Here is a 27,583-nt window from a genome sequence, read left to right on the forward strand (position 1 = left end):
AAAAAAAAAAATCACATCTCAGCAAAACATCAGGAGACCTTCTGTGTGGAAGGAACATCTCATTCTACATCTAGAACCTCTAGGAACCAGTAAACCTGCAGTCTGACTACTTTATTAAATTCTACAAACAGCTGGGTGTGTTGTTTGTTAGATATAATTATCATAAAATGTCTATTGAGAATGATTTCATGATCAAATATGTTATATTGGCTAAATAAAACTGTAACTGATAGCCTATCTGAGAATACAGTATGGATTGACTTTCTGGAACAACCAGTGAAATGATGGCGTTCGGTAGCCTGGTTTTGCTCTAAAATTGAAAAATTAGTGGCATTTCTATAGTGCAACGCTGTATTACATATTACAGCATGATTTATCAGCCCACTTTTTCATGGCTCCTAATATGTTTCTAAAGATGTCTCAGTTGTGTCCTTAAGTAGGTCTTCACCATTCTATTGGTCACATTGCTTTGTGTGCCTCTGTTGCTCCAGGCTTGACTGCAGATCCACGTCTTCTGTTATTCTCTCCACGGGAGCATAGCAAGCACTCTGCTGAGTGTCAGCATCCAAATGCCCAGACTACCAAATGTAACAGGACCAAGTGTTAGCCTCCCACAAATACCCAACTTTTCTCCACCCAGTTGGATAAAAGCTAATTGTGATTCGGAGTGTGTATTGCTCTTGCAGTGCCTTTTATATATATATATATATATCTATATGATCTAGATATATATCTTGTCCTGTATCAGATCATTAAAAAAAAACAATGCAATTTTGGCAGTTTATCCACAAAATCTACACTAAAGCTGTTTTATTTCAGGCTGTGAAACGTTTTCCCACCTCACTATGAACGTTTGCATCCTTTCAGGTTTTCAGTCCTGAGCCTTCCCTGAGCCATCTGCTCCGTTAGCTGTCATCTTCCCATACCTTTACTCCCTTTACTACACTTGGTAAAAATATAAATGCAAGACTTTTGTTTCTGTCCCCATTTTCCATGAGCTGAACTCAAAAGATATAATTAATAATCATGCTAGTTTCTAATCGGCATCTTGATTTGCTACACCTGCGAAGTGGCATGGATCGTCTCTGCAAAGGAGAAGTGCTCACTGTCACAGATTCAGACAGATTTGTGAACATTTTGTGCATATGGAAAATATTTGAGATCTTTGAGTTCAGCTCATGGAAAAATGGAAGCAAAAATGAAAGTGTTGTATTTATATTTTTTGTTCAATGTATTTGTAGCTCAGGAATGAACAAGTACATTTGTATTTGTTTGGTCTCATACATTGACCCCATGATTTTAATGACTTTAATACTGTGAGGATTTGGTTTTTTCTGTGTATTCATTTAGGATTCTGTGTCTATTGAGTCTCTGTGTTGTCCATCCATCCCTCAATTGTTCCCATCTGTGTCTCGTTTCTCTGATTCCCCTCTGTGTATTTAATCCCTCCTGTGTCCCTTGTCGAGTCCTCGTCTTGTCTTCCGTCTATGTCTTTGTTGTCAGTTCCTCTGTACCAGTTTCTACCAATTTTTGATCTCTTAGCCTTCCTGAATTCTTCTTGAATTCTAATGTCTTAACAAAAGAGGTTTTCTTTTAACATCAAAACCTGATTTTAAAAGAAAGTTGAAACCTAGGATCTGTGTAGTTATCAATGTTATCATGTACGTTTGTCTTTCCCTGAGTTCCTTCCTGAGTAGTCCTAATCTTTTGTAAATGTATGTGTGAAAGAATGTTTCATTTCTTTTTTCCATCTTCTTCTTTTATGTGAAAAGCTATTGAAAAAGTCATCCTCACACATTTCCTAAATTTACCTTACATATACAGTGGCTGATGAACAGCTACAATTTAGCTCTAGTTCCTGTTTAATGCGTATGCCAGTTTTAATTTGTCAAATGATGGTTGTGTGAATGCTTCATCATGCAGATATCTTATTCAGATAATACCATTGGCTATAAAATTTTTATTTATTTTTGACACTGAAAATTGTAGTTACACAGCCTTGATTTCGTTTCACTTACCTTTTTTCCTGCACTTAATATGAATATTAGTACAAATATTACTGTACTAAAAGAACAATTGAATAAGCCTTAAGTTCTTAATGTAAGCAGGAAATGCTATTTCGCTGTGTCTCAGTTATCAGTTTGGGTTTACATGACTCTGATCTGTGGTTCTGTAGCAACGGTTCAGCAACTTCGGAGGACCTGTTCTGGAAGCTGGACGCTCTGCAGACGTTCATCAGAGATCTCCACTGGCCGGAAGAAGAGTTCGGCAAGCACCTAGAAACCAGACTGAAGCTGATGTCCAGTGACATGATAGAATCTTGTATAAAACGGTAACCACTTTTTGGACATGGGTATTCACATTGTTAAAAAAGTAAAAATAACAGATATTTTTTCTTGGAGTGTGACATTACATTAGATTAATGTATTAGGTAAGAGTTTCTTTTCTTAGCGTATGGGAGAATTGCTAATGCACCACCTGGCCAAAAGAAAGGGTCCCACGCTCTAATATTTTGTTGGCTCACCTTTAGCTTTGATTGCAGCACATATTTGCTGTGGGATTGTTTCGAGAAACTTCTGCAATGCCACAAGATTTATTTTCTCCAACTATCCTCGTTCCTTGGCGTTCCTCCTCCTCGGCTTTGAGATCCTTATTTGCTTCCTGGAAACCCGCACAAGAACCAACAACCACGTTCCACTCACCTCTCCCTGGCGTCCCCATCCACAACAAACTCAAGTAATCACTGTACACAATTTTCTAGACATTCCACCTTCAGCTCGACCTCATCCGTTCTGTCTCCTTGCGGTGTTTCCGATTCCTTGCCTCCTTTTCCAATCCAGAGGTTGGAAAAAAATCCAACCCATGGATTTTTTTTTTCTAGGTGTTGAAAAATCCCTGGATTTTAGCTTTTAGGTTTTTCAAATGTTGAAAAATCCCTGGATTTTTCAACATTTGGTATTCATTTTTATAATAGTCTTTGATTTTTACTTGTCTCCTGACAGTGTCTGTGTATGGGGGTCAGAAAACCTAATACCATCATGAAAGAAAGACAGTTCCCAACTATCCAGTTGGAGGCTCAGACATATTTATTCATTTAAATTCAGGTGGCGACTTATTTTGTTTGGCCAGGGAGTGTGTATACATATCTATGTATGCATACATATAGTCACGTATATCTTTATATAGATATATGTGGCTTTGATGTTGAACTATCATACCGCTTTTTAAAGGACCCGGACAGCATTTGAGGCCAAGCTGCAGAGAAGCTGCCGGACCACAGATTTCCGCGTGCCTCAGTCCATCTGCACCATGTTTAATGTCATGGTGGACGCCAAGTCCCAGTCAGCCAAACTGTGTGTTGTGGACCTCGGTCAGGAGGTAAGGTTTCCGTTTCTGTTCTCTTTCATCTTCTCTTTTAATATTCTCACCCCAGTTTAAAACTGGTGCTGTGGTGGCTGGAGCACTTTTACGGGCAAACGCCTACAAAGGTGTAAATCCTTTTTTTTTTTTAATGCAAGATAAACATTTGACTGCACATCTGCTTTTTGTGTAATTTCGCACGTGCCATGCCATTTTTCTTTGCAACTTTTTTTGTTTACCATCCCCGTCTACCGTATGGAGTTTGTCAGACAATGGGTAAGTGTGACCAAAATCTAAATGAAACTCTCGAGTCACACCACCCTCCTGCACCCAGGCCCCCCATTAATTCCCAAATGAATAATTAGTCATCAGTTTTCACTGTCTGTCTTCCTTCACTTGAATTGTTTGGATTTCATTACCATATGTGTAGATAGTATTGAATATACATGGGATGAATGTGAGAGATCTCATGTTTTGCACAGTCTCCAGACTGATACTAATTACTGACGATGAATTCATTATTCCTAAGTCCTTCACAGTTTTGTCAGAGGAAAGAAGTCCTCTTACAGTGTTTCTTCCGCTCTCCATAAAAGCAGGTTATTTTCGCTGAATGAGTGTTTCTTAAGTTCTTTTCTGTTCTATCCCTATATGTGAAATAAATATCCGCAGAGCACTTCATTAATTTACATATATCACCTAAATTTGTATATTTTATTTCTATAATGAATGACTAAAATAAAAGTACCAAGTGAGGCGAGTAATTCACTTTACCCCTTTCTCATTTGCATAACTAAAAACAATGATTTACCTGAGGAATTCATAAAAGTTCCCTCTTATCCTTTGTTCTCCCCCAATTTGTATTACTACCATCACTGTGGTGGATTCATTCATGGTTATCTTGTAATCTAGTTTATACCTATTTAGTTTCATTGCATGTAATTTTTATTTAGTATAAAAACAAAAACAATTTCATAAAAAACAAACTTTCTTTGACACTCAAATATAGCTAAAAATGTTAATATGAAAACATAAAATCAGCAAAGGCTGGATAGATGGAGATCTATTGTTTAGAAACTTGCTGGGGAAATAAAAAATGACACATGGACAGATGTCATTTTTCTTTCAGAAATGTTTATACTGTAAATGTAGATAAAATGCCTAACTCTGTGTTGTTTCCATCCCCAGAGACAATACCACTCCCAAATCGACCATCTGATTGAGGAGACGGTGAAGGAGATGATTACTCTTTTGGTTGCAAAGGTACAACACCACCGAGCGGGCTTTTAGACCACAACATAACATGAGAAAATGAAAGGAAAGACACATTTGTTCAGATTCAAAGCAATCCCACAGATGTTTCCTTCTGGTGAATCGCCACGTTGACAAGAGGTTTGAGTAACCTTATCGCTGTTGGGTCTCCGTTGTCTGGGGCATCGCTTTGTGGTTAAAAATCTTCAATGGCAAATTGTCCTCAACGGAGGGGTCACACAAAGCTTGACTCAGTGACTTTGATTGAATTGCAGAACACAAAAAAGACAAACTTGTAAATTTGGACGAGAGAGACCAGGGCTGGGGAGTTCACCAATGAGAACCTGGTGGCCAGACTGTGACTTGAGTGGACTCTCTTCCCCTGAGTCCATCAAGTGCAGGTGTTACAAGTTCGGTGGCAGACAATCGAGGGGGGCCACGGAATAAGTTGTCAAAGGTGCATGATCTCACCTTCATGCACAGCTGGGGCTCAGGAACACAACCGGACCATCTTGTACTCCAAAGATACCTCTGTGTTGGACTTTTCTTTCTGATGGAAAGCAATTATTCGCAGACATTTTTGTTGGATAAAACTTCAAATCAATTAACATTTTTTTGTACTTTTCAAATCCTTTGTCTATCATGGTTTAACATTTGTCCTGTTTTGCTTTTAGTTTGTGGTCATTCTAGAGAGTGTGTTATCTAAACTCTCTAGATATGATGAAGGAACCCTCTTCTCTTCCTTCTTATCTTTCACAGTAAGTACAACATCCTTTATTCGTTCCTTCTGATAGTATTCACCATCTAAATTTCCATTATTAACATAATTCTTGCAAGCTCATCAGTTGCAGTGAATTTAAAAATCAGACTCTTGATCGTATATCACCTTCCTGATCAACTGAAACATTGTAATTTGATAATCAGTCATTTTGGATTCAAAGCTGTTTGGTGTTTCTTGTAATACAGTTTGACCTTTTATGAAGACTCTCACCATGAAATAGCTTAACATCTCAGCTGGATATCTGCTGTATTGTGGGGAAAAAAAGGATATTGAATTAGTGAGTGCACGTTTGTTGCTAAATGCACCGCAAGTCACGGCTGCTAGTTCAGCAGGCACTAACCACTGTGCTATGTACAGTCTCACCATAGTAGCCCTTCCTCTTAAAAGTGGTCTCACAGTTGGAGTAATGATGCTAACCCATTTCTATGCCTTTCTTTTAAAGGTAAAAGCTGCCTCAAAGTATGTGGATGTACCTGTAAGTATTAATATTTGTCTTTGGTTTTTGTGGTAGCCTGGCATAGTGTCTTTTAACAAGCAACTGAACACATGCAATGTGAAGAAAATGTGGAATTAGGTCCATCATGGAGGTACTTGAAGAGAATACTTTTTGATAACTCGGAAAGCTCAACTGAATCAAAACGTTCCAAAGGGATCAGGTTCTACAGTTACATTCAGGATAACGGCAAAAGTTTTATTTTTAGTAGAATCAATTTTACTTATGAAGGATTATTACATTGTACTAGATGAAAATGTTCTCCACAGAAATTTGATCACAAAATTTTTTATATTTCTTTATTTTTTTTAATGATGTAATATTACAAAAAGTTACAAAATAATTTATTTAGTTTTTGTTGGGGTTTTTTTCTTTTTGCAGTTTTTCAAAAATGCTTTTACTTTGCCGGCATTGTTCCTGGTCCTGAACTTCTAGTTCAGAGACTTTTGTGGTGCGATTACGTTCCCAAATTACTAAGACCTTCCACTAAAATTCAAACTGACTTGAAATAAAATCTCCAGCTTATGTCACCAAGTAAGAAAATATCTTGATACAGATGAACATTACATCTGAATTGGTTAATAAGTTTAATTTAGTGTCTCAATGTCTCACATTTTCCTTATTTTGCCAAGAAAAATAGTTGGTTGCTATACAGAGTAGAATCATTAGTTGCTAGACAGAGAAAAGCATATTTAATGGTTGGGATGAGAATATTATCTTTCCTTGAAGCAAGCGTAGCCACCAGATTTTTGTGTCACTAAACACATTTGACCGCAGAACGTGTTTATGATAATTAGTTGCTTATGTAATCCAAACCTCAATATCTGTTTTTATTTATCATTATTTTTTTTGTTGTTGTACTATATTACATTTTAATTACCCAAGAGTAATTTTTAGAGCTTCTCAGATGAGAACTATAAAAATGTAGACAAATAAAATAAAGCACTTTGTATTTATTGTTGTTTTTTTTTGTTCTTTTAGAAAATTCACATACGCAACTAAGACGCTCCTTACGAACGTTGCAGTTTAGTAAATCCAGTTCTAGAGTGATGTCTTGAAAACTTCTGTAAAACTGAAAATCTCAGTGATTGAAGGGAATTTCCTCCTAAGCAGTTCTCATTGCATGTTTGTGTGTTTTTCCCATTGTGCATGTGTAAATATTTGACCATGATTTCGCATGGAATACCAGAATCCAGATGGTAGCTTTTGTCATATTTCTTTTTTGTCAAACGTCCCCATGTTTCCTCCCCAAATGACAATTCATTTGCATGTGGCCAGACACTGGCAGGCAGCCATGACGCGTGCTTCGCTCTTTCAGCGCAACATACATCACGAGTCAGTGTTGGACAACACATGCCACTTCTGCTGTCAGGTTGGCGCTGAGGATTTGTTCATTTGACTGTGTTCACATCAGATTTCCATTTGCTGCCAACACTTCGGCCATTGCAACAAATTTTAAATTAATGCCTTGCAAATAGGCACTGTGTATGCTAGTAGGGGCTCACAGTTTCTGGCCTTGCATGCAAATCGTGCTACAGTTGTATCCCTGATGCATGGAAAGAGAGTTTCGCTGACAAAATGATTTTTTTTTTATGTGTCTGCACAGGTTTGATTAGCAAAGGCTTTTCATAAGAGAAATCCCAGATTTACATGGAGTTATATGGTCTATAGTAGCGAGGTGTTCAGAGATGAATTCGTCCTTCATGTTCTAGGGCAGTGGTGTTTTCAAAGTCGGTCCTCGAGGGCCGGCATCCTGCATGGTTTAGTTCTCTCCCTGGTTTAACGCGCCTGGATCAAATGATGGCTCGTTGGAAGGTCTAAGTAGAACATTGACATGCTGAAGAGGTTGTTACTACCACCAGGGAGGGAACTAAAACATGCAGGGTGCCGGCCCTCGAAGACCCACTTTGAACACCACTGTTCTAGGGAAAACCAAACCCAATTTAGGGTTCTGGGTATTGTGCAAATTGAATTTAGGTTCATGCGTAGTTTTAGGCACGTACAGGAAATTGCTAAAGCCTTTCTCTAGACAAAGATAAGTCAATACAATATCCTGAACTTGTGTGGTCTGCAAAAGCAAATAATAGATTCTGTGCAGATTTTTTGACTTGTTGTAGAAGGTTGGGATTTAAGAAAAGAGAACGGGTTTGGTGCAGAACTTAGAGTTAAATGTTGGGGAATGATCTGACAGTCTGAGTGAGGGTTCAAAATGTTTGTTGCAGAAAAACATCCCAGGTGAACAAATACTCCAATTTTTTATTTGTTGGTAGGGTTCATGTCTTGGTTAGCAAGACCAGGCCGTCTTGCTGACCATCCTTCCTTCCATCAATCCGTCATCTTGGCTTCTCTTATATCACGATGAGTTGGTGACAGTTCCAGGGAGGTTAAATTGGTAAAAAGTTTTTTATCCAAGGAAAACGCATCAGATTGCATCGATTTATCTTCCAGTGTTCACTCCCCCTGAATGAGCATGGGTTAGATTTGAGCAATTCCATGTGTCAATATGGTTCTTTTTCAGTCCATACCTAAATTCAATTGGGAATCCTGGGCAGCACTAGAAAATTGATTTGCACAGATACTCTCCATTGAACCTGAAAGAAATTACAAAGAAGAATGGAGAAACAAAAAATATCTGAAGATATGTGAAACTCGTAGAGACTCTGTTTTTCAGTGGGTGTTCACATCAACATATTTAGTGTTTAAAGGAATTGTTCTGGTCAAGAGATAGTAGTAAATTTATGTCAACCAGGGAAGGTGACTGACTGAGCAGTTTGTTGCAAAGGTGTATTTAAACTGCAATGCAAAAACTGAAAGTCACCCAGACTTTTTCGTCAAAATACAGCATGAGATATAAGTGATGGATATTAGTCTGTGCACAGAGCCTTGTGGAACTTTAACTACCTGGTGAATGAAAAAGATTTGTACTCAAATGAGTAAACTGAATCATCTGCTTTATACCAACCTGTTGTCATTCTGTCTGCTCAGCCTAATTTTGTTTTACTGCAACACTGAGACTGTCATGTTCTGTGTTTTCTGTGTGTTAATTTCGAGTTTTCGGTGTCTCTGTGTCTCCGTGTTGTCCTGTTCTCCCCTCGATTACTCCCAGGTGTTTCTCGTTCCCTAATTACCCCGTGTGTATTTAGTGTCACCTGTGTCTCTGCGTCTCTGTCGGGTCCTCGTCGTATGTGCGTTCAGTCCTTCGTGTTGTCTAGTCAATTTACCAGTTGCTACCGGCTTTGAGCCCTGGCTTCTGCTCAGTCGTGCTGCCTGGTTGTTTGTGGACGTTTTTGGGACATTCATCATTAAAATCATTTATTCATCCTACCTGGGTCTGCTGCGTCTGCCTCACCACCCCTCACCGCACCGTTTCCTGACAGAGACTGAGCGGGACCAGCATAGAAACAAGTCTATTCTTGCTGCAATGACATAGTTAGGAAATTTCACTGCTTTTTCGGTTTAATGATGATAGCATGCATTAAAACCTTCAGATTAATTTGATATAAATGTTCACTCGACTAATCGGCTAGAATTTCTGCTATAGGTTCTGTTTTTTTAAAATAGCATTTTAATTAAACCACCTTTGAAAGTATCGTGTACATATCCCCTTCCCTAAGGATAAATTAATTAGATTTTTTTTAAAAAGAGAGTGTTAATCAAATATCGGATGTGTGTTTATTTTATAAAAGGAAAAGAACATCAAGCTTTAAGTGCAACTTAATCTCCATCTGTGTTTGTCTTTATTTGCTGTCTTGCAGAAGCCAGGGATGGATGTTGCAGACTGCTACGTTACCTTTGTTCGTCATTCCCAGGACATGCTGCGAGAGAAGGTCAATGAGGAGATTTACGTCGAGAGACTTTTTGACGTATGTAAGCTGCAACATATCCACACCCACACTTTACTCAGCAACCGAGTTATGAATGATAGAAATATCGAAATACTTTTGTGGAGCTTTTTTTTATCTTAATAAATTTTCCTTTTATTTATATATGTCCAGATATATATTATATATCAATTTTATAGATATGCATATCTATAAAATTGAGGTGCTCATGTTAGAACATGTGAACCTTAACTCAGCGGCTTCACGTAGAGAACCGTGCACAAAACATAATTCAGCTTTAGTTAGTGTGTGCTAACGTTGAAACTAGTTCCTGTGAAGGTTGCGCTTCCCTGCAGCTATTCTCAAACTGTATGTTCATTGGCCTGCCTCTTTCCATGTGTGCCGCTGTGTTGAATTTAGGCCTTAGGTTTATGCCTTTCTCATTTTGTCTCAGTCCCTGTTTGTGTGACTGTTGTTGATGGAGAGGTGTCTGACACTTGACCGCTGTCTTGCCATGTAGCCCTTTTTTTCCCCTCACCTCGAAGACTGCTGCTGAAATTTGTGTTCGCTTTAGTTTCTTTGTTGTCATTCCAGATCAGTTCTTCCCTCAGTACCAAAGAGGCGTGTGAAGGTGTCAGCAGCCGCTCTCTGCGGCCCTGTTGTGCTTTTTTACAATCCATTCTTTTTTCAGATGTTTGTCTTTTTCTTCCCTTTTTCCTTCTGTTTGGTTCAACATGGCAGGAACAATATGAGATTAACATTTAAGTCAAGTCATGTAGGCGTTTATAATTTGTTAAATAACTGCTAAAAGCATTTCTTGTACAGGTAAAAGCATTTTTGGTTTAGATACTTGTACTGCATTTCATCGCTCTGTACTTATACATATGTAATAACAAAGTTGAATTAAAATGAATCTAATTTAATCTAAACTAAATGCAAGTACAACATATATATATAAACTTTCATACCGTGGTGGTTATGTTATATCTACATATTACATGAAAGTCAATTTGTTCACTAAAATATCAATATTAAAATAAGTCTTTACTTTTAAATGTCATCATACTTTTTTTTATTCAACACTTTCTTTAACAGTCTTCAAAATATTTAATGTTTGTCAAATGATGACCAAAATTCACTGAGATTGGTCAGCTTTTAAATTCAGCAATATAGTAAAAACCAAGTTGGGATCAGAAAAGTCGACCCAGTTTTAATCTAAACATTTAGAAGCATATTGCTTATGGAAGCAATATATAATATATCTGGTAAGGCTTTTACTATCACTGTGATTATAAGTATCATTTTCATTTGTAACTAAGTAATCGTTCTTATATATTGAGTGACTGAATGGGCCATTTGATTGTTCACAAACAATCAAATGGTGTTTACTTGGAGAATTGCACCAAGTCTTAGTTCATTGTTGGGACACACTAAGAATCTGTGCCTTCCCAGTGGGGACAGTGTGACAGCTTAAGATGCAGTAAAACCGGCGTGCCGTGTTGGCGTAGCGGTTAGCGCGACCCATGTTTGGAGGCCATGAGTCCTCGATGCGGCCGTCGTGTGTTCGACTGCCGGACCCGACGATGTTTGCCGCATGTCTTCCCCCCTCTCCCTCCCTCTCTCCTTCCCCCTTTCCTGTCAGCCTACTGTCATATAAGGGACACTAGAGCCCACAACCTGGAGGCGTGCAGTAAAACACTGTTTCTGAACAGCAACAATTTGTGAAGGTTTTCCACATGGGAAAATGTCCAGTTGAAAATGGCTGTGGTCCAAATACTCCCCTCCTTTACAGGATGTATTAGAGAGATATTCAGCTTATAAGAGAGAAATGCCGAATAATAGACATGACTTCTTAATATCTCTCCATCTCAAATGTGGATAAGTTGCAACAAATGAGCATTAACATCTACCATCACATGGCATCACTTTCAGCAGTTTTCTGTTTGCCTCTGGATATCCCTAAAATAGGGTCAACATGGGCTCCCACTAATCCTTGCTTGATAAGGGAACTCATTCCCTCCCTCTGCATTTTTTTTAAATTTTTTATTTACTAACCAAACAAACACCTACCTCCTGATCCGTCGTTGCCCAAAGGTTCAAAAAACCCAACATGCTCAGAAAACAGTTTTTGGTCAACATTTTACAATCTATTCTTACTTTTCAAGATTGGATCTGTTTTTACCCAGCAGAATACCCATCTTGTCACCGACTGACGAGATTAGAGTTTTTAAAACCGTAGTGCAGAATAAGAGAGTGCCATACAAAAGAGATTATATTTTAATCAAATCAAGACAGTAAGTCCTCAAAGAGCCGTTTGCTTCACTCATTCCTACTAAATCGGACTTGTTTTTTGTGTGTCGTCACACCCTGAAATACTGGAAAGAATATATCAGCTGGAGCATTCATGTTTCCATAAAACTAAAAGTTCAAGAAGGGAGCTCAGACATTGAGGATCAGCGATGCTGGCAACGCGTTGCTCTAATATCACCACTTCCTTCAGCAACAAGCAACCTAATGCATTACTATTTCCAAACCAGTAATCAAATTAACGTTACTTAAACAAGTCACTGTGCATTTCTATTTGTGTCATCTTTCTTTGTAAACTGATATATTTTCAGTCTTCTTGCGTCGTGCTGAGTGGCGTCACCAATGGGGCCGCTCACATTATCAGCATAACTCACGTCTATTGGGGATAATTTTGCTGGATGTCAGCGCAGAGATACTAAACGCTCTCATTGATCATAACGGGTTGTTACTGTGTAGTCCGTTCTGTGGTGAAGCACAGACGCAAGCAGTGTAAATTAGGGGTAGCCCCCGATTTGCACGCTAAGTTCGCACTGTATCACACCTCCATTCTGTAAAATTTGTACGAAGCATCTAGCAACACAACCACACACAACAACGGAGGGAGGAAAGAGATTGTGCTTTTAGCTGGACATGCCATCACTGTTTTCAGTTTGTGTCAGCTAAATTATGTTTGCTGAACATTCTGTGCTGTCCAACCTAACTTCAAAAGCACTGTCAAATTTGGAAGAAAAAAAAAAGAAATAATAATAAATTTTGAGTTGCAGCACGGCACACACAAACAGAGAAAGTTCCACCAGGTACTGCGAGGAAGAGAGCTGTGACTAATGCCGGATGTCCCCCGCCAACCAAACTACACAAACTGGATTTTGGTGCAAACCTGGCCATTATTATCGGCCAGTATTAAACCTGGCCATTTAATACTGGCCTTTTCTGGCCAGTATTAATGTTAGGTTGGGTCAAGAAATGTGGTCTTAACTTTTCATCAAAATAAATTTCTTAAAGAAACATTTTTTAAGATAAACATGAGATGTCAGAAGAAACATTGTTAATGCACTTCCAATAAAGTGAGTATTTGTTGGTGGGAATGGGGGGTGGATTATAAGACTCTTAGGTAAATTAAATTAACTCTAACCATGTCTTGCTGCCATTGTCTATACTGTGTGTCACTTTATTTAGGCTTTTGTCATGCATTTAGTGTCAGCCACGCTAAGGTGATTATTTTAAAAGAGCCTATTAGTGCCAATTTATGTGTCAGTGCTCACATCAGACTGACTGGAGTGCCGTGTAAGACTGAATCTTTTCAAAGCAGCAGTGTGTAGGGATGCAGGCATATTGACTAAGTCCTTAAATATTCTCTCAAAGATTCCAGAGTGAAGGAGGGGCACGTGAGAGAATATTTTTTTAAAACAAGTTTTTGGGGAAGTGTGTGTGTCTGATTGTGTGTTATTTGTTCGTGCGGGCGTGTGTGTGTGTGTACTTGTATAGACTGCGTATAGGGGACCACTTTCACAACATTTGCCAACAAAGGGAGGTCATTTGTGTAAAGTGAGGACTTTTCCCCAGTCCTCTGCAATTCTGTTGTGCTCTACTAGATACATTTAGAGGTAAGGTATGAATTAAGCTTTGATAGGGCTGGGAATAGACTGGTAATGGTTAGGGCTGAGGAAAATATTTGGGTGGTTAGTTATAAATGCAGTTACTAAATTAGTGGAAGTCTGTATAGAAGTGCAATTGTGTGTGTGTGTGTGTGTGTGTATGAATGGACGTGTTTTGAAAGAGATAGAGTGATAGAAAGAGAGAGATATTCAAGGATGACTCATTCTTTCATCGGCAGCTTAGAAATGTGTTAATCCAATCATTCCACTATGTATTTTGCAGTTTTGTGAGATTGCTCTGAAAGCAGGTGTGTAAGGCACAATGATTAAACTCTAAATGGGCCTCTGAAATCCCCTTAGCTGCTATAAAGTTGTTTTCTTTTGCGATCTATCATATCCCAAGATCATATTTATGTTTTTCTTTTTTTGAGGAATTTTGTCTCCGAACTGAACAGGTTTGACCCACTGATTAACAAAACAGAAAAATACACTGGTCACATTTTAAAATGATACTTTGCACTCTTGTGTCCTGAGGTAGGAGTCAATGATCTCTTTTTCAAAGGATTTTGAAGTTGAAACCTGCTTAACTTCACATGTCGAATCTGTAAGAGCACACTAGCTTGATTTTGTCAGGGAAAAAAAATACTTTGCAACAATACCACGTTATCAGTGACAGAGGATGGAGCTCATTCAGCAGCAGAGCAGGAAGTCGGGATTTGTCCTGTAACTGGTGGGTTGCTAGTCCGAAACTGCAGTAGTCAGTCTGCCCCGGGGCAGCTGTGGCTACAATGTAGCTTATCACCATCAGCGTGTGAAAGAATTGGTGAATAACTGAATGTAGTGTGAAGCGCGTTGGAGTCTTCAAACTTGATAAAGTGCTAAACAATTTGTGTGACATTCTAGATGTCTTAATATTGAATCAGATACCCGAAACATGTACAATTTGCAACCTTTCTGCATTTGTTTTACTGCAATTATTCATTGTAGAGAAAAAGAATGTTAGTCAGACTTTGGAAGAATTTTGATTTTGTTCTTATAGTAATTTCTTGTTTTGACCTAATTATCAGTACTGTGGTTTTTTGGCTACTATTTAAAGGTTTTGCACTAATGATGATGATTTGCAATAATTCTCTAAAGATGTGTGTGTCTATGATAACTCATTTACACGTGTCAAAAGAATAGGCAAAAAAATGGATTTTGTTTTTGTCTGCTGCACCCTCACTTGCTCTCCAAACGGTCACCAGAGAGGCTCAGATTAAAGCAGATGTACTTAAATTGATGGGGGTGGTGGGGTAGAAGGGGAATTTAGCATTGCACAGACTGAAGATTGCTGATTAAAAAAAAAAAAAGCTCTGCATTTAGTCTGAGCCAAATCCAGCCTCACACTGATACACCACAGCTGTAAAACTGATACCCCTCCTTCCTCGCAATCATCTCAGTGTGCAAGCCAAGCAGGTAGGGTAAATGCAGAGGGGAAAAAGCAAGTTAAGAATGAGGAATACACAGATGAGGCTGTTGGCCAGTAAATCTTTGAGCCACCTTGTCGTCGTCCCCCCCACTCCGCTTTGCCTCCCGCCCCCTGGAGTTGCAGATACTGGGATTACATCGGTCAATTATACACTTAATCTGTCTTTGCCCAGAGAGGATTAGGAGTGCGGCTCATTGATTGATTTGAAGTATTTCCGTTGACCTTGGATGGTTATCAGACTCGCAAGTGTGGCAAAATTGCACTTGTGCGTTAAATCGCTTTCGGTTGCTGATGCTCCCGCTTGTCTCGCTGCGTTCACCGACTCGATGCGTGCCACAGGGCAGAAGGGGTCAGATCAAGTTTCAGACGGGACAATTAAAGGTTGTTGTTTCTGCCGCTGCTCTGGTTGTGCCGGGGTCGGGGTGGGGGGTTGATAATTACTGGGTGGTGTGGCACAGAATGCCAGAAGACAGTCGACTGCTGTCACTTGGCTGTCCGGGGACACTTCACCGCTTTACTGTCTTCTGAACTGCCATCTCCCAGCAAAGAGAACAATTTTATAAAATTGATGTCAGGTCACATCACTTGACTTCACTCGTGTTTGTAAAGAAAGAACACATTATTGGACACCCTTATCTCAGTGATAAGGCAAAGTTGCACTAAAAGTTGTTTTAAAATTCCATTAAAAGTGTCAACTTTGAATTAAGAGTTTCATTATTTACCGAATGACACTTCATGACAATAGTCATAAAGACTCCTTCATAAAGACTCCCTGGCCTTCAGGGAGCCAGTTCTTCCACTGGCTCCCTGAAGCTCAGAGAATATACTTTAAAATAAATAAAAGCTCAGAGAATATACTTTAAAATACTGTTTATTAGTTTATAAATCACTGAATGCCTTAGCACCAAAATACATCAGTGATCTGTGTTTGTTGTATCAACCTTCTTGACCTCTTTAGGTCTTCTGGTTCTAGTCTACTCTTCATCCCCAGAACCAGAACCAAACATGGAGAACCAAAATTCAGTTTTCATGCTCCTTTAATCTGCAACAAACTTCTATGAAAATACTGAAACACTGAGTTGCTTTAAATTAAGGCTAAGAACTCATTTGCTTATAACTGCCTTTGACTAATAATAGGTGGAACATCATGAGTTTTAATCTGGATTACAACTTTTTATATCTTCTCTTTGTTTTGCTTCTGCAATGTACCACTCTCTGTTTGTTTGTTGTGTTATGGTTTTGACTTTAATTGACATGTTGTTGAATTGAGGATGATGATGTTTTTGAATGTCACAGATGCAAGCTAGCTCCAAGACCTATATTATGCTATAAAACTGATTTTTCTTTGAGATTAATATCCCTGTTCAAAAAAGCTACCGTGGACCCCAGGGCTTAGGGACAACAACTACCTGCAAATAGTTCAAATCTGTGAGTACTTGAGACTCCTCAAATACACTTAAAACTTCTTATGTTATTATTTCAAACACCAACTATACGTTAATATGAATTAATATTTACGATAAAAAATGTCTTGTAAATACCACAGAAGCTTATATGTACCATCTCCGCTCTTGGGGTTAAGCCAATCATCTGCAAAAAAAAATTAATGACGCTCCAGGATTGGCTGCTTTGCAAGCGCCGGCCAGTAGTATATAGTATTTCACCCTTTCCAGCTGCATTAACTGTCCCATGAATAATTTGGAGTTAAATTTTACGTAAAACTCTTTGAATGAGTGAATCCACAAATACTGAACAACTGGATATGGAAACAAGCTTTTCTCCATTTCAGTAACTGTGTATAACATAACATTTAAACATTTAGCTTTGCGAAATGCAGCAGTGACACAAAGTGTTCTTAAATTTTAGACCTGAACAAAATGACTTTTTTTTTTTATTATTTGTTTTTCCCGCCTGTGATTAATTAATTGTGTCCTATTAAAATTCTTACTGTAACGAGATTACATCACCAAACAGCAGAAAAAAATGTGTTTATAGGCTGAGTTTACAACAACAAAGAAAACATATCCAGCTGTTGGACTGTATGTGACTATTCAAAACAATCACAAAAGGTTTCACTTCCATTTAATGAAGTCTCTAAGCAGCTTAGTGTGTTTTGTAATTACTGAGAGAATGCATTTTGTTTTCTGCCGTCGTTTTTCTTTAGGGGCGGGGGTGCAGCTAAATCCTCCGTTAGTATTCCCAGATCTGCGCTGCTGAGAGGAAGCGGCTAAGAACACTAAAACCTTGATCATCCCGAGAGGAGGAAAATACAAGTTTAATGGCAACTTATCCTTTGTCGCGCTCCCACTCGTTTATTGATGCGGGCAGGCGGGATGAATTGATCGAAGACACACATGTCATCTCTTCGGTCTCTATCACCCTTTCACAGTTCCCCTCCATTCCTCTTCCCTCTGCCTTATTAAAAAGGGTGGTACGGTGGCATTTGTTTGATTAACTTGTCTGACAAAAGTGACAGCTGCTCATGGGTGTATGTGGATGAGTGGCCCAGCGCCGCTCCTTCTTTGTACATCTGTCAGAGTCGGAGCAGGGCGAGTGGGGTGAAAAGAGACAAATTGGACCCAAAAAGAAGGCCATTCACCTTCCCCAGACCCCCCTCAGTCACTACACCCCTCTAACCCATTCAGGTTCTCGGCGGGGCTCTCAAGTGCTTGCTGGCTTATTCCATTTTCACTCCCCCTATAGAGTTCCCTGAGCCCACAAGTGTTTTAGCCTTCTTTTTTCTTTCCTCAATCCACCCCTAAGCGGCTTTTTGTAAGTAGAATGGCTCACTTTTCTCAGGGCCTGAAGCTGGCAGCTTTTTTTTCCCTTTTATTGTCAACCACAGAGCTTTTCTGTAGCTCATTGTATATTTACTCAATGACTGGTTGCTGACCGTAATTCCAACTGTTTAGTTCCTCACAACATGGCCCCTCAACCCAACCACCCATTGCCCCGATACACAGCCATTCATTCTTCAAGGCACCATGTTTTTATAAAGTTGCTCTTTATTGAGTCTCACTTGCCCGTTGAACTGACACTTGCAGGTAGAGTTCTGAAAGAGACCCAGATTGCCAGCCTGAAATGAAACTCGGATCTGAGATAAACATTTACTTTTCTCCTACGATGCTGTTCCTGAGGTGGCCGGCCATCCTTTTTCCCCTCAGCGCTCCTCAAACCAGCTGCATGGACGCGATGCCCACAAAGCCCATTTTGTTGCCATTCAACTGTGCTCAAACAGCAATGAATTATCAGTTTTGATTGTGCTTTTGATATAAAGGGCAAGAGCTGACAAAGAACTTTGAGTACACTGAGCCCTACGCTAATATTTTTATCACACTTCAGCCAAGGAAGGTAAATATTTTAAGTATTTACTGAAAAAGCCAAAATTGTTATACCTATAATGTCCAACAGGAGTACATGTAAAAGTATTTTACAACTTTACTTGTTAAAATAAGAGCCAAATGAGTCGTTTGTCCACAAGGTACGATTCTATTGTTAAAACTTTAACAATCACAAACACATCATACCAACTGTCTAACATGGTAAAGAAGTAAATGTGAGTTAGGCAGGTTCGACTCTTTCAGAGCACATGCTGCGTTTGTATGTTTTATTCAACTTAGTGACTCAGTTTTAAATCCATCAGCCATGACTGACTGCTGAGCGTAACGGACATTTTAATAGAACGTTCCAGATGTTAGTTTTACAATATATTCAATGACTCTAATGCAAAAAGTCTCTCATAGATTCAGAGAAATGCTCTGCCGCTCCAAAAAACACCTAAAGATTATTATTTAAGACCTGTCCACTGAAGTTAGTATTTACTTTGTGACAATTCACCTCAGTTGAACTTTAACTCCAGTAACCCAGAGACTAACATGATCTAGTCTATCAAGATGATTCAGACTTCTCCAATACTCAGGAGGCTTCTGCTCAACACAAGATTAGTGTTCATAGAACCAACATCTGCGTCTTAAATGCTTCAGCAGGTGCTAGTAACAGTGTCACTCTTCCTAACAGGATGTAGGGAAGCTCCTTTCCTCATGTGTTCAACCGATGGTGCAACGCTAAACTCCATGAAGGTTTGCGTTTGATTCTGTTGAAGATGTTGGAGGGGGTTAGAGTTTTGATTTCTTGCTCTCAGTGAGGATTATGCAAGACGTAAAACAAACACGGACTTGGAGATACAACGGACTCATAACATCAATAACAACTGCAGGATTTTTTGCTAATGAACTGAGGGCTTAATGAAGAAGATGACATGAGGAAGGGCAGCTTCCCCCCAAAAAATCAAAGAACTGACCATTTATTTCTTTTGAAGTCTATGTCCCAGTGGAGGGATCAAAGAAGCAAAAGCAATCTGTAGAAATGATTTTATACTTCCCAGACGATGTGTGGTTGTGCTGCTCTTGTGATTGAAAAGATTTTGGATTGGGTCTTCAATGTGCATTGTAGAAGAGACGGGCCATGGCTAAACGTTTTTTTTCTGTGCCACACTTTTGATTGAAAATGTTGAAAATACGTTATGAAACTGAGAAATTGTAATATTTAAAAAACACTTAAACATAAAATTTCTTTTTCTAAATGAATCCATCCAGGAGCAGTAGTCTAAAAGGGCTAGCATTTTGGGCTTAGCGTATTTTGTACTAGCCGTTTGATGTGTCACCGTTGTGTCAATGTTAGTTATGGTGTAAATAAGAATATCACCCAGTGCCCAATCCGGAGTCCTGTTCAACTTCTACCAAGAGCTCTATTCTCTGCGGGTCAAGCTTGGTTCTGCTGAACAGACCTGGAGAGACTAGAGCCTGTTGGTGTTGTTAAGGTCAGAGAGGGGCGCTAGCTGATGGCTTGTAGCTCAATGTAAAAAGCTATGGTAGATGTACCATAGAACTCTTAATAGTGAGCCAGTACTTCGGGCTAGAAAGTGATAGAGCAATATAGTCTGTAAGGCAGCATGGGTAGCGTTACACAACGTCTTTGTCCATATTTAAAGAGCCTCCTCCCTCATTAACCTTAATAACTATTATTTTTTTCTTTTATCTGTGTGTGTCTCTACATGGGGTTGTGTGTGTACACTGGTGTTAGCATGTGTGTAGTGAAAGTGCCAAAGAAAAAAACAGTGTTGCTTTGTGGGACTCAGCAGCCGTCCCCTCTCCTTCACAAGGAAGCCTGTCACTTGGCATTAGCATTGCCGCACCAGCAATCATCATTCCATGCCTCCTGCTAATTGCAGACACAGCTGGGTCTCAGCAGGACATGCTCTCTCTCTCTCGCTAGCTTCTTCTCTCATAGACACTGAAACAGACACAGCTGGGTGTCAGTAGGACATACGCTCTCTCTCTCTATCTCTCTTTTCCTCTTTGCTGTACTCTCTCATACAGGCTGAAACACAAACACACCCGAAACATATTCTGCTTTAGTTTATCAATGACAAAACACACACTGACTCACCCAGAAAAGGAACTTGATGGTAACTTGCTAACTTCAAAACATTTGACATTGGTGCAGTTAAATTCGTAGAAACAAACAAAAATAGTCACCCTTTTTTAGACTCTGTTTATAGATAGATCTCTACATTAAAATGTATTTATTAAAACCTACAGAATAACTGTTTTTAAAAAGAATACAATATGGCTATGTTGGTGAAACAATGTCGATATGCATAGTATACATTTGTTGACCATTTGAAGTGCAGAGCTTGAAAAACAAGCATCATAGTGACAATTATATTATAGTAATGCACTTCTGTCTGTACTCTGTTGAATATTGTCCGTTTATGAGGTCATTATGTATAATCTTGTGTTATTTATTGACATATTGATCTATCTATTGTGTGTTTTAAGGTCCCCATGACATCACATAATTTCCTTCCTGAAACTCCTCTTCCTACTGATGGGACCAAAGTGAGTTAAGTCAGTGCAATGTCAATCAAATAGTTATACCAGCCTCCTGTGGTTTCTGTCCTTCTTGGTTGGAGGCATGAAATATTTGAATGCAACTTGGCATGCTGCTACTTGACTATTTAGGCTGATGTTTGCAGAGTAGCCAATCGAGGAGCGACATTCATTTACTGTGGTGCTGATTGGATGTACACCGAAAAGCGGAAATAAGGAAGACTGTAGACGTTAGCTTCTGTGTTAGTGCTAAGATGGCTTCCACCATGCACAATTAGACATATTACAGTATGTCTGGTTTTTGAATTTGTAAAGGGGGGTATTATGCTAAATCGACTGAGTGTTGCTTTGACTCATTCATTGATGTCTGAGAAATCTTTGAAACTCCCATGGCAGCCATGGAGCTCATACAATGTGCAGCCTGTGTACCCAAAGCTCTGCCTTGGAGCTTCAGACCCCAGCCAAGCTCCCACCCCCAGTGAACACCCCTTTCCCACATCTCCCCCACACTGTTCCATCAGACTAGTGGCAGCAGCAATTGACAAACACCTGGTGGAGCTGTGTGTCTACTGAGCTCCAAGGGATGGTAGAAAACGGGATCAATGGACAGCATGGAGAAGAATTGTTGTGAAGACTTGCTGAAGGGGAAGTATTGGAAAAATGTCAAATAAAGCTATGATGCAAAGTCAAACTTCCTTTGTCTTTGATATTTACAGCATTTTCATAGCAACTGAAGGTAACATAATTACTTTATTGTGCTATAAAATGGCTCTATGTTCCTTTTACATTGATCACACACATTGACCCAGCTGCATTTCCAAGTATCCACGCACTGATTTGGGCTTAACGTCTTTGCTCAGGGGCACATCAACAGATCGGAAGTGAACCCACAACTTTTTGATTTCAAGATATTGTGTCTTCAGGTACTTTAAATTATTTATCTTTACATGGAAACCATTTACTGGTTATTCATGTCCTCTATCACTCAAGGGTGAATGATTTTTTCCAGAATTGTTCAGCCTTGAGTCTAGACACCATCAGCTGGATTCCAGGCTGTATGACCATGAAATGCTAGGCTAGACTCCAAAAACACACAGTTACTCTTAAAGTAAGTTGATAAGGTCAGGTCCCCCTGAAATTGCCGTTTTTGATCCATAAATGGAAGTGGAATTACTTAATACATAAAATCCAAAACAAAACAAGAACAGGACATTTTAAATTATTTATGTTATTTGTATTTAAACAGAAGCATACATAATTAGCTCATTTTGGCCAAATAAAGACACAATCTTGCATGTTCAGCTCCAGTGTACTTAATTAAAACTTAGCCTTCGCCTGCTCCCTTTATAAGAACAGTTGGCCTTAATTTACACCTAATAATGTTTGCTCATCTTGGAGCTACTCTTTTATTCTTATATACAACTGTGCACTCCATAGATTTAGTGATTTTATTTTATTTTTTACTCAGGAAAGTTTCAAATGAGGTCCTAAAATAACTAAACACATAAACAGACACACATGATTAGCAGAGGCAGAAAGAGGTAGAGTCCCAGGTTGGTTGTAATCCCGCTGTACTCCCTGCAGTGAGGCCCCTCCTTACCTCTAACATTCCTGGCTTTCACAACACAAAAGCTCCATAGTAGCCCCACAAAGGAGAGCCTCTGACCAAACAAATCACTTGCCTTTTATGAGATTCTGTAAGTGTGTGTGCATGTCTTTAAAGGCCATTTCATGGTCTGTTTTAACACATTTAAGAGTAATCTGTGTTAGACGTATTTGCGGTGGATGGCAGAATGAAATGCCAGCCCTATTTGGCATTAATTTTATTTAGAAAAGGAAAGTAGATGTTGTGCACCTGTTAGTCTATTCATACTAGCTCTTAAACTAAATGAGGTCATTTTTGTGTTCAACAAGAGATTAAATGTTTGTTTTTTCTTGCGCATCATCCATTTATATTTATCAACATATATGGACAGTCATCATGAATGGATTAGAATATTATTGAAAAGTTCGTTTCAGTAATTCACCACGTGAAATGGATCATATAGATTAATCACACTCAGGCTGATGTCATAGCTTTTTTCCTGTTTATTACCATGCTTTTCTGTTTACAGCCAATGAAGACACAACATCTAAAATGAGGACAGAAATGTGGGTTTGTCGTTAGTACCTGCTTAATGACAATGAGCCTCATGGAAATGCATATTTTAATTAACTGAATGTAATTGGACATAGAGGATACAGTGTACCACTGAATCAATATCCTGCACAATTGTGTTTCACTTAAGGGAGTTTCAAAAGCTGCCATCATCCCTCTATCTGTTTCTAATCAGCGCTCTGCTTTTAAGAGAAAAAAATATTGGTGTCTCTGTATCTGTGTTTCTTAATGATAGTTTTATTTGCTTTCTTTTTACAACTGCCCATTTCTGCTGTCTACAAAAACATTAAAATATTTCTGGATGTTTGTTCATTACAATGAACTGGGAATAAGTAAATAAATCCATTGGTTTGCACGGCCAGTAGCATTTAGTACTGTGTAGAAAATGTATTCATTTGTAGGCCTGTCGCGATAAACAATAAATCAATTAATCGTACGATAAATTAAAACTATTGACCTCATTTTAATTATCGGCTTTATCGTTTCTTCCGGCCTTTTTCTCTTTCTGTTGATGACACTGAATGAAAAAAGGCTCAACTCCGGTGCTCTCCACTGACCCTCCCTTCCTCATTTTCTTAGTGTAATGCCCAGCGCACACTATATGATCTTAGAGCTGTCAGCCGATTGTCGGCCCATTTTCAAAACCTGAGAGACCACAAACTAGCCGACAGAAATCGTAGGTATAACGGTTCGATCGGGTTCGTTCCTGCCGTGTGGTGTCCAACAATGGACACAAAATAATGGCTACAAGTTCAGTGAACTAATTTTAAAGCCAGACATTAATCAATGCTTTACTACAATCTACCTGCAATGCATGTGGCTAGTGTCAGCGTAAAGTCCTGACTGAATGAAAATCATTATAACCTATTTATGTCACGTTAACAAAGAACAGCTGAAAAGTTACCGGGTTTATCAACTGCGGTAGCAATTTTGCTCCAACTCCTCCCCTTGTCATTTCTATATTCTTTGCATGTTGAATAAACATTAATGTTGTTTCCACGTATCATCTCCAATGTCCGCTGGACTTCTGGTTGCACCGTGTCAGCTGTTTGGGATTCCCTCCGTAATTTCCCCTCAGAAAGAAGGAGGAGAATCCCTGCTTTCTGATTGGCTACCTGTCACATTCAATAGGCTGCGTTAAGCTCCCAGTCAGGGAAAACACGTGATTTAGATCTGAGCGGCAACGACGATCTACCATGACAAACCACACACTACAGGACGAAATCGCAAGCGACAATCTTAGAAAGGCCAGTTCTAAGATTGTAGTAAGGGGAAAAATCGGGGCAAAAAACCTGTAGTGTGAACTATTGCATCAGGTAGTCGGATTTGCCCATTTTCTCTATTTAAATCTAATTATTACTGTTTTATTTTGTTTATCAGTTCCAGTGTTAAGTGTTCTTTTGAATATAAAGTGTATCTATCTTTGGCAGGAAATCACATGCATTATTACGTAATTTCCATTAAATCAGTGTAAAAAGGTCTTCAAACAATATTATCGTTTACCGCAATAATTTTTGCGACAATTAATCACTCAGCAAAATTTGTTATCGTGACAGGCCTATTCATTAGCTGCTTTTCATCAGCGTAAATGCTACAAGTCTGAGGTACAGAGTGATCTGGAGCTGGTTTTCATCCAGGATGTCTGCCTTCATCTTTCCTTCTATCTCGACCAGTCTGCCAATTTCTGCCGCTGCAAATCATCCCAATAGCATGATGCTGCCTCCACCGTTCTCAACTGTAGAGATGGTGGAGTTACCGCTAAACATTTCTGGCATTCAATCTTTGTTCAAGAGTTCAATCTTTGTCTCAAAAGGCCAGGGCGTCCTTCATTTGCTTTTTTAGCAAACTCCACATGGCTGCCATGTGACTTTTATTAAGAAATGGGTCTTGTCTGACCACTCCACCAAACAGGCCTGATTGGTGGACTGATTCAAAGATGGTTGACCTTCTGGAAGGTTCTCCTCTCTCCACAGAGGAACGCTGGAGCTCTGACAGAGTGACCATCGGGTTCTTGGTCACCTCCCTAAGGCTCTTCCCTGCCAATCGCTCAGTTCAGATGGCCAGTCACCTCTGGGAAGAGTCATGCTGGTTTCTAACTTCTTCCATTGACCAACGATGTAGGCCACGTCTACAGTGGGACCTCATATAGTCAGTCGTGTGTCTTTCCAAGCAAAGTCCAAGCAACAGAATTCACCACAGGTGGACAACATTTAAGCTATGGAAACTTCTCAAGGATGATTAGCGACATCTCAATTTTGAGCTTCTTGGCAAAGGCTGTGAATGCTTACAATTCCATGATTTTCTTTTTTTTTTAAATAAGGTTGCAAACGTCAAAATGCATTTTCCACCACAACATTTGGGGTATCTGTGCAAAACAATTTTGAGGAGAGAGATTAATTTAAAACAATTTGAAATAAGGCTGTAAGATAAAGTGAACATGTTCCAGATGCACACCATTTTAACTCAAGATGCCACTGCTTATGCTGCAAACTATATTTACCCCTGACTGAAGCCATCAGCAGAGTACTTGAAAGCACACTTGGAGCACTAAAGTGTGTGTCCCCACCAAACACATGGGCACATTGGATCTCTGATTAACTTTGGATGTCATATTGATCTAATAAGCGGCAGACTTCCTGTTAGGACTGACATCAGGCCATTTAAAAGAGATTAGAGGGATGTGGGGAGGAAGATGGAGAGGTGTACCATTTTTTTTTTTTTTTTGCATCATGCTCCCTCCCTTCTTTCCCCAAGACTAAAGTGCTGTGTGAAGATTTGGGTGTGAAAACAAGTGAGGTTTTGGTGTGTGGCTGCGTCTTGGGGTTTCAGTCGGAGCTATGAGCTGGTGTCAGATGGGGGCAGGAGGTCGCTCTCCCAGCTCTCACTCAAAGGGGGACGGAGTAGCAGATGTAGATTTGTGTATATGAGAGTGTGTAGGGGTGTGCGGGTGTGTGTGTGTGTAGGGGTGTTCTGTCATTTCTCACCACCTGCACCATTTATGATGCTAATACTACATTGTGAGGACCAACTGCTCCTTATGGGGCCCAAATCCCAGTTGTCATAAAAAAGAAGTGCTGTTTTTGGGTTAGGGGTTATGTTTAGGACTAAGGTGTGAATTGAACTTAGGTTGAGTTTAGGGTTAGCCATGTACAGGTAATGGTTAGATTTAGGATAAAGGTCAGGGTTAGGCTATAGAAATGAATGAAAAATTAATGGATGTCAATGGAAAGTCCTTGTAAAAATAGAAAGACACACTCCGCGCGCGCGTGTGTGTGTGTGTGTGTGTTGCAATGGCATGTATGTCGCCTGTGTGTAGGTAGGATTTCATCACAATGTTCTGAAGTGTCAAAACACACAAATGCACACACAGATAATGCGGCTGACGACGCATGGAAGCTTTCCTCAGATGGAGCTTGTTAGAATGTCACAGATTTGATCCCTGTTGGGTTATGGCATTATTTATTCAGAGCCATATTACGCTTGTTTTGGCTGGCAGGAGGTGCTAGCCCCCTGCTGATCTTCATGCGGCCTATTTAATACAACATCAGATAATTTCTCTGCCCCCATGTTAACATCTTTATTTCTTAATGTCATCCTACTCCTATTGTTCATATTATTTTTATTTATTGTACCTGTATACAAATGTATGTAGTTTTGGGTAGCTTGACTGTATATTAAGGATAGGTTAGGAAAGTCTAGCTTCCACATATGAAGAAAGTTGACTTTGGACTGTCACATAAAACAAACAATTTAATAAAGTATCAAATAATAAAGTATCAAATAATCTTAAAGTATCAAATAAAGTATCAAATAATCTTTAATATCAAATAACAAAGATTATTATAATAATAAAGTATCAAATAATCTTTAGTGTGAAATGTAAAATAACAATTTGGGCCAAATCTTAAATCCATCAAACGATTACTTTTGCACGAACCAGCTAAACTGTGACAAAATCATAAATGAAGGTATAACATCATAGCAAATTAATCTAGAAATCAAATTTATCTCTAAAAGAATCATTCATGTGTTTCTGTGTAAGTTTTTTTTCTCTCTGTTGTTGGCAGTTTTGGTTATGGAGATAAATATTTTGAACTGTCTTCCTGATACCAAAATGTTACATTATATCAAATGCAAGAAAAAAAGTTGATACACTTAAAAGGGATGGCAATTCCGTCAGTGAAAGATCTAAGAGATACTTATGTAGGCGTGGTTGTGTGTGAAAACGACATAATTCTACAAATCTGAAATATTTCTTTTGAAATGCACACATTTGAGATGTGATTTCTGCACTGATTAATTTGATTTATATACTTTAATTCTAAGAGAAGCTACTTGTAGAAAAGGAAAAAAATGTTTTACATCTATGGCCAATGTCTAAGACATCTTACATTCTGCAGACTCTAAACGGAACCGATTGAAAAGTGACGCATTAAATGTAACATAACATTTGCTTGCGAT

At 39.0% G+C, this 27,583-nt stretch overlaps 1 protein-coding gene across 4 annotated transcripts in view; it reads left to right on the forward strand.

Annotated features, from left to right (window-relative positions):
• Positions 1-27,583, forward strand: part of cadpsa (Ca2+-dependent activator protein for secretion a) — a 102,091-nt gene that overhangs the window by 66,936 nt on the left and 7,572 nt on the right. For all 4 annotated transcript variants that reach the window (XM_032550049.1, XM_032550051.1, XM_032550050.1 and 1 more), the window contains 6 exons: positions 2,177-2,332; positions 3,231-3,378; positions 4,546-4,620; positions 5,283-5,366; positions 5,832-5,864; positions 9,638-9,745. In XM_032550049.1, coding sequence (XP_032405940.1) covers positions 2,177-2,332; positions 3,231-3,378; positions 4,546-4,620; positions 5,283-5,366; positions 5,832-5,864; positions 9,638-9,745 — 604 coding nt within the window. The remainder of the gene's footprint in view (positions 1-2,176; positions 2,333-3,230; positions 3,379-4,545; positions 4,621-5,282; positions 5,367-5,831; positions 5,865-9,637; positions 9,746-27,583) is intronic.

This window comes from Xiphophorus hellerii, chromosome 20 (assembly GCF_003331165.1).
Source record: "Xiphophorus hellerii strain 12219 chromosome 20, Xiphophorus_hellerii-4.1, whole genome shotgun sequence".
Lineage (NCBI taxonomy): Eukaryota > Metazoa > Chordata > Actinopteri > Cyprinodontiformes > Poeciliidae > Xiphophorus > Xiphophorus hellerii.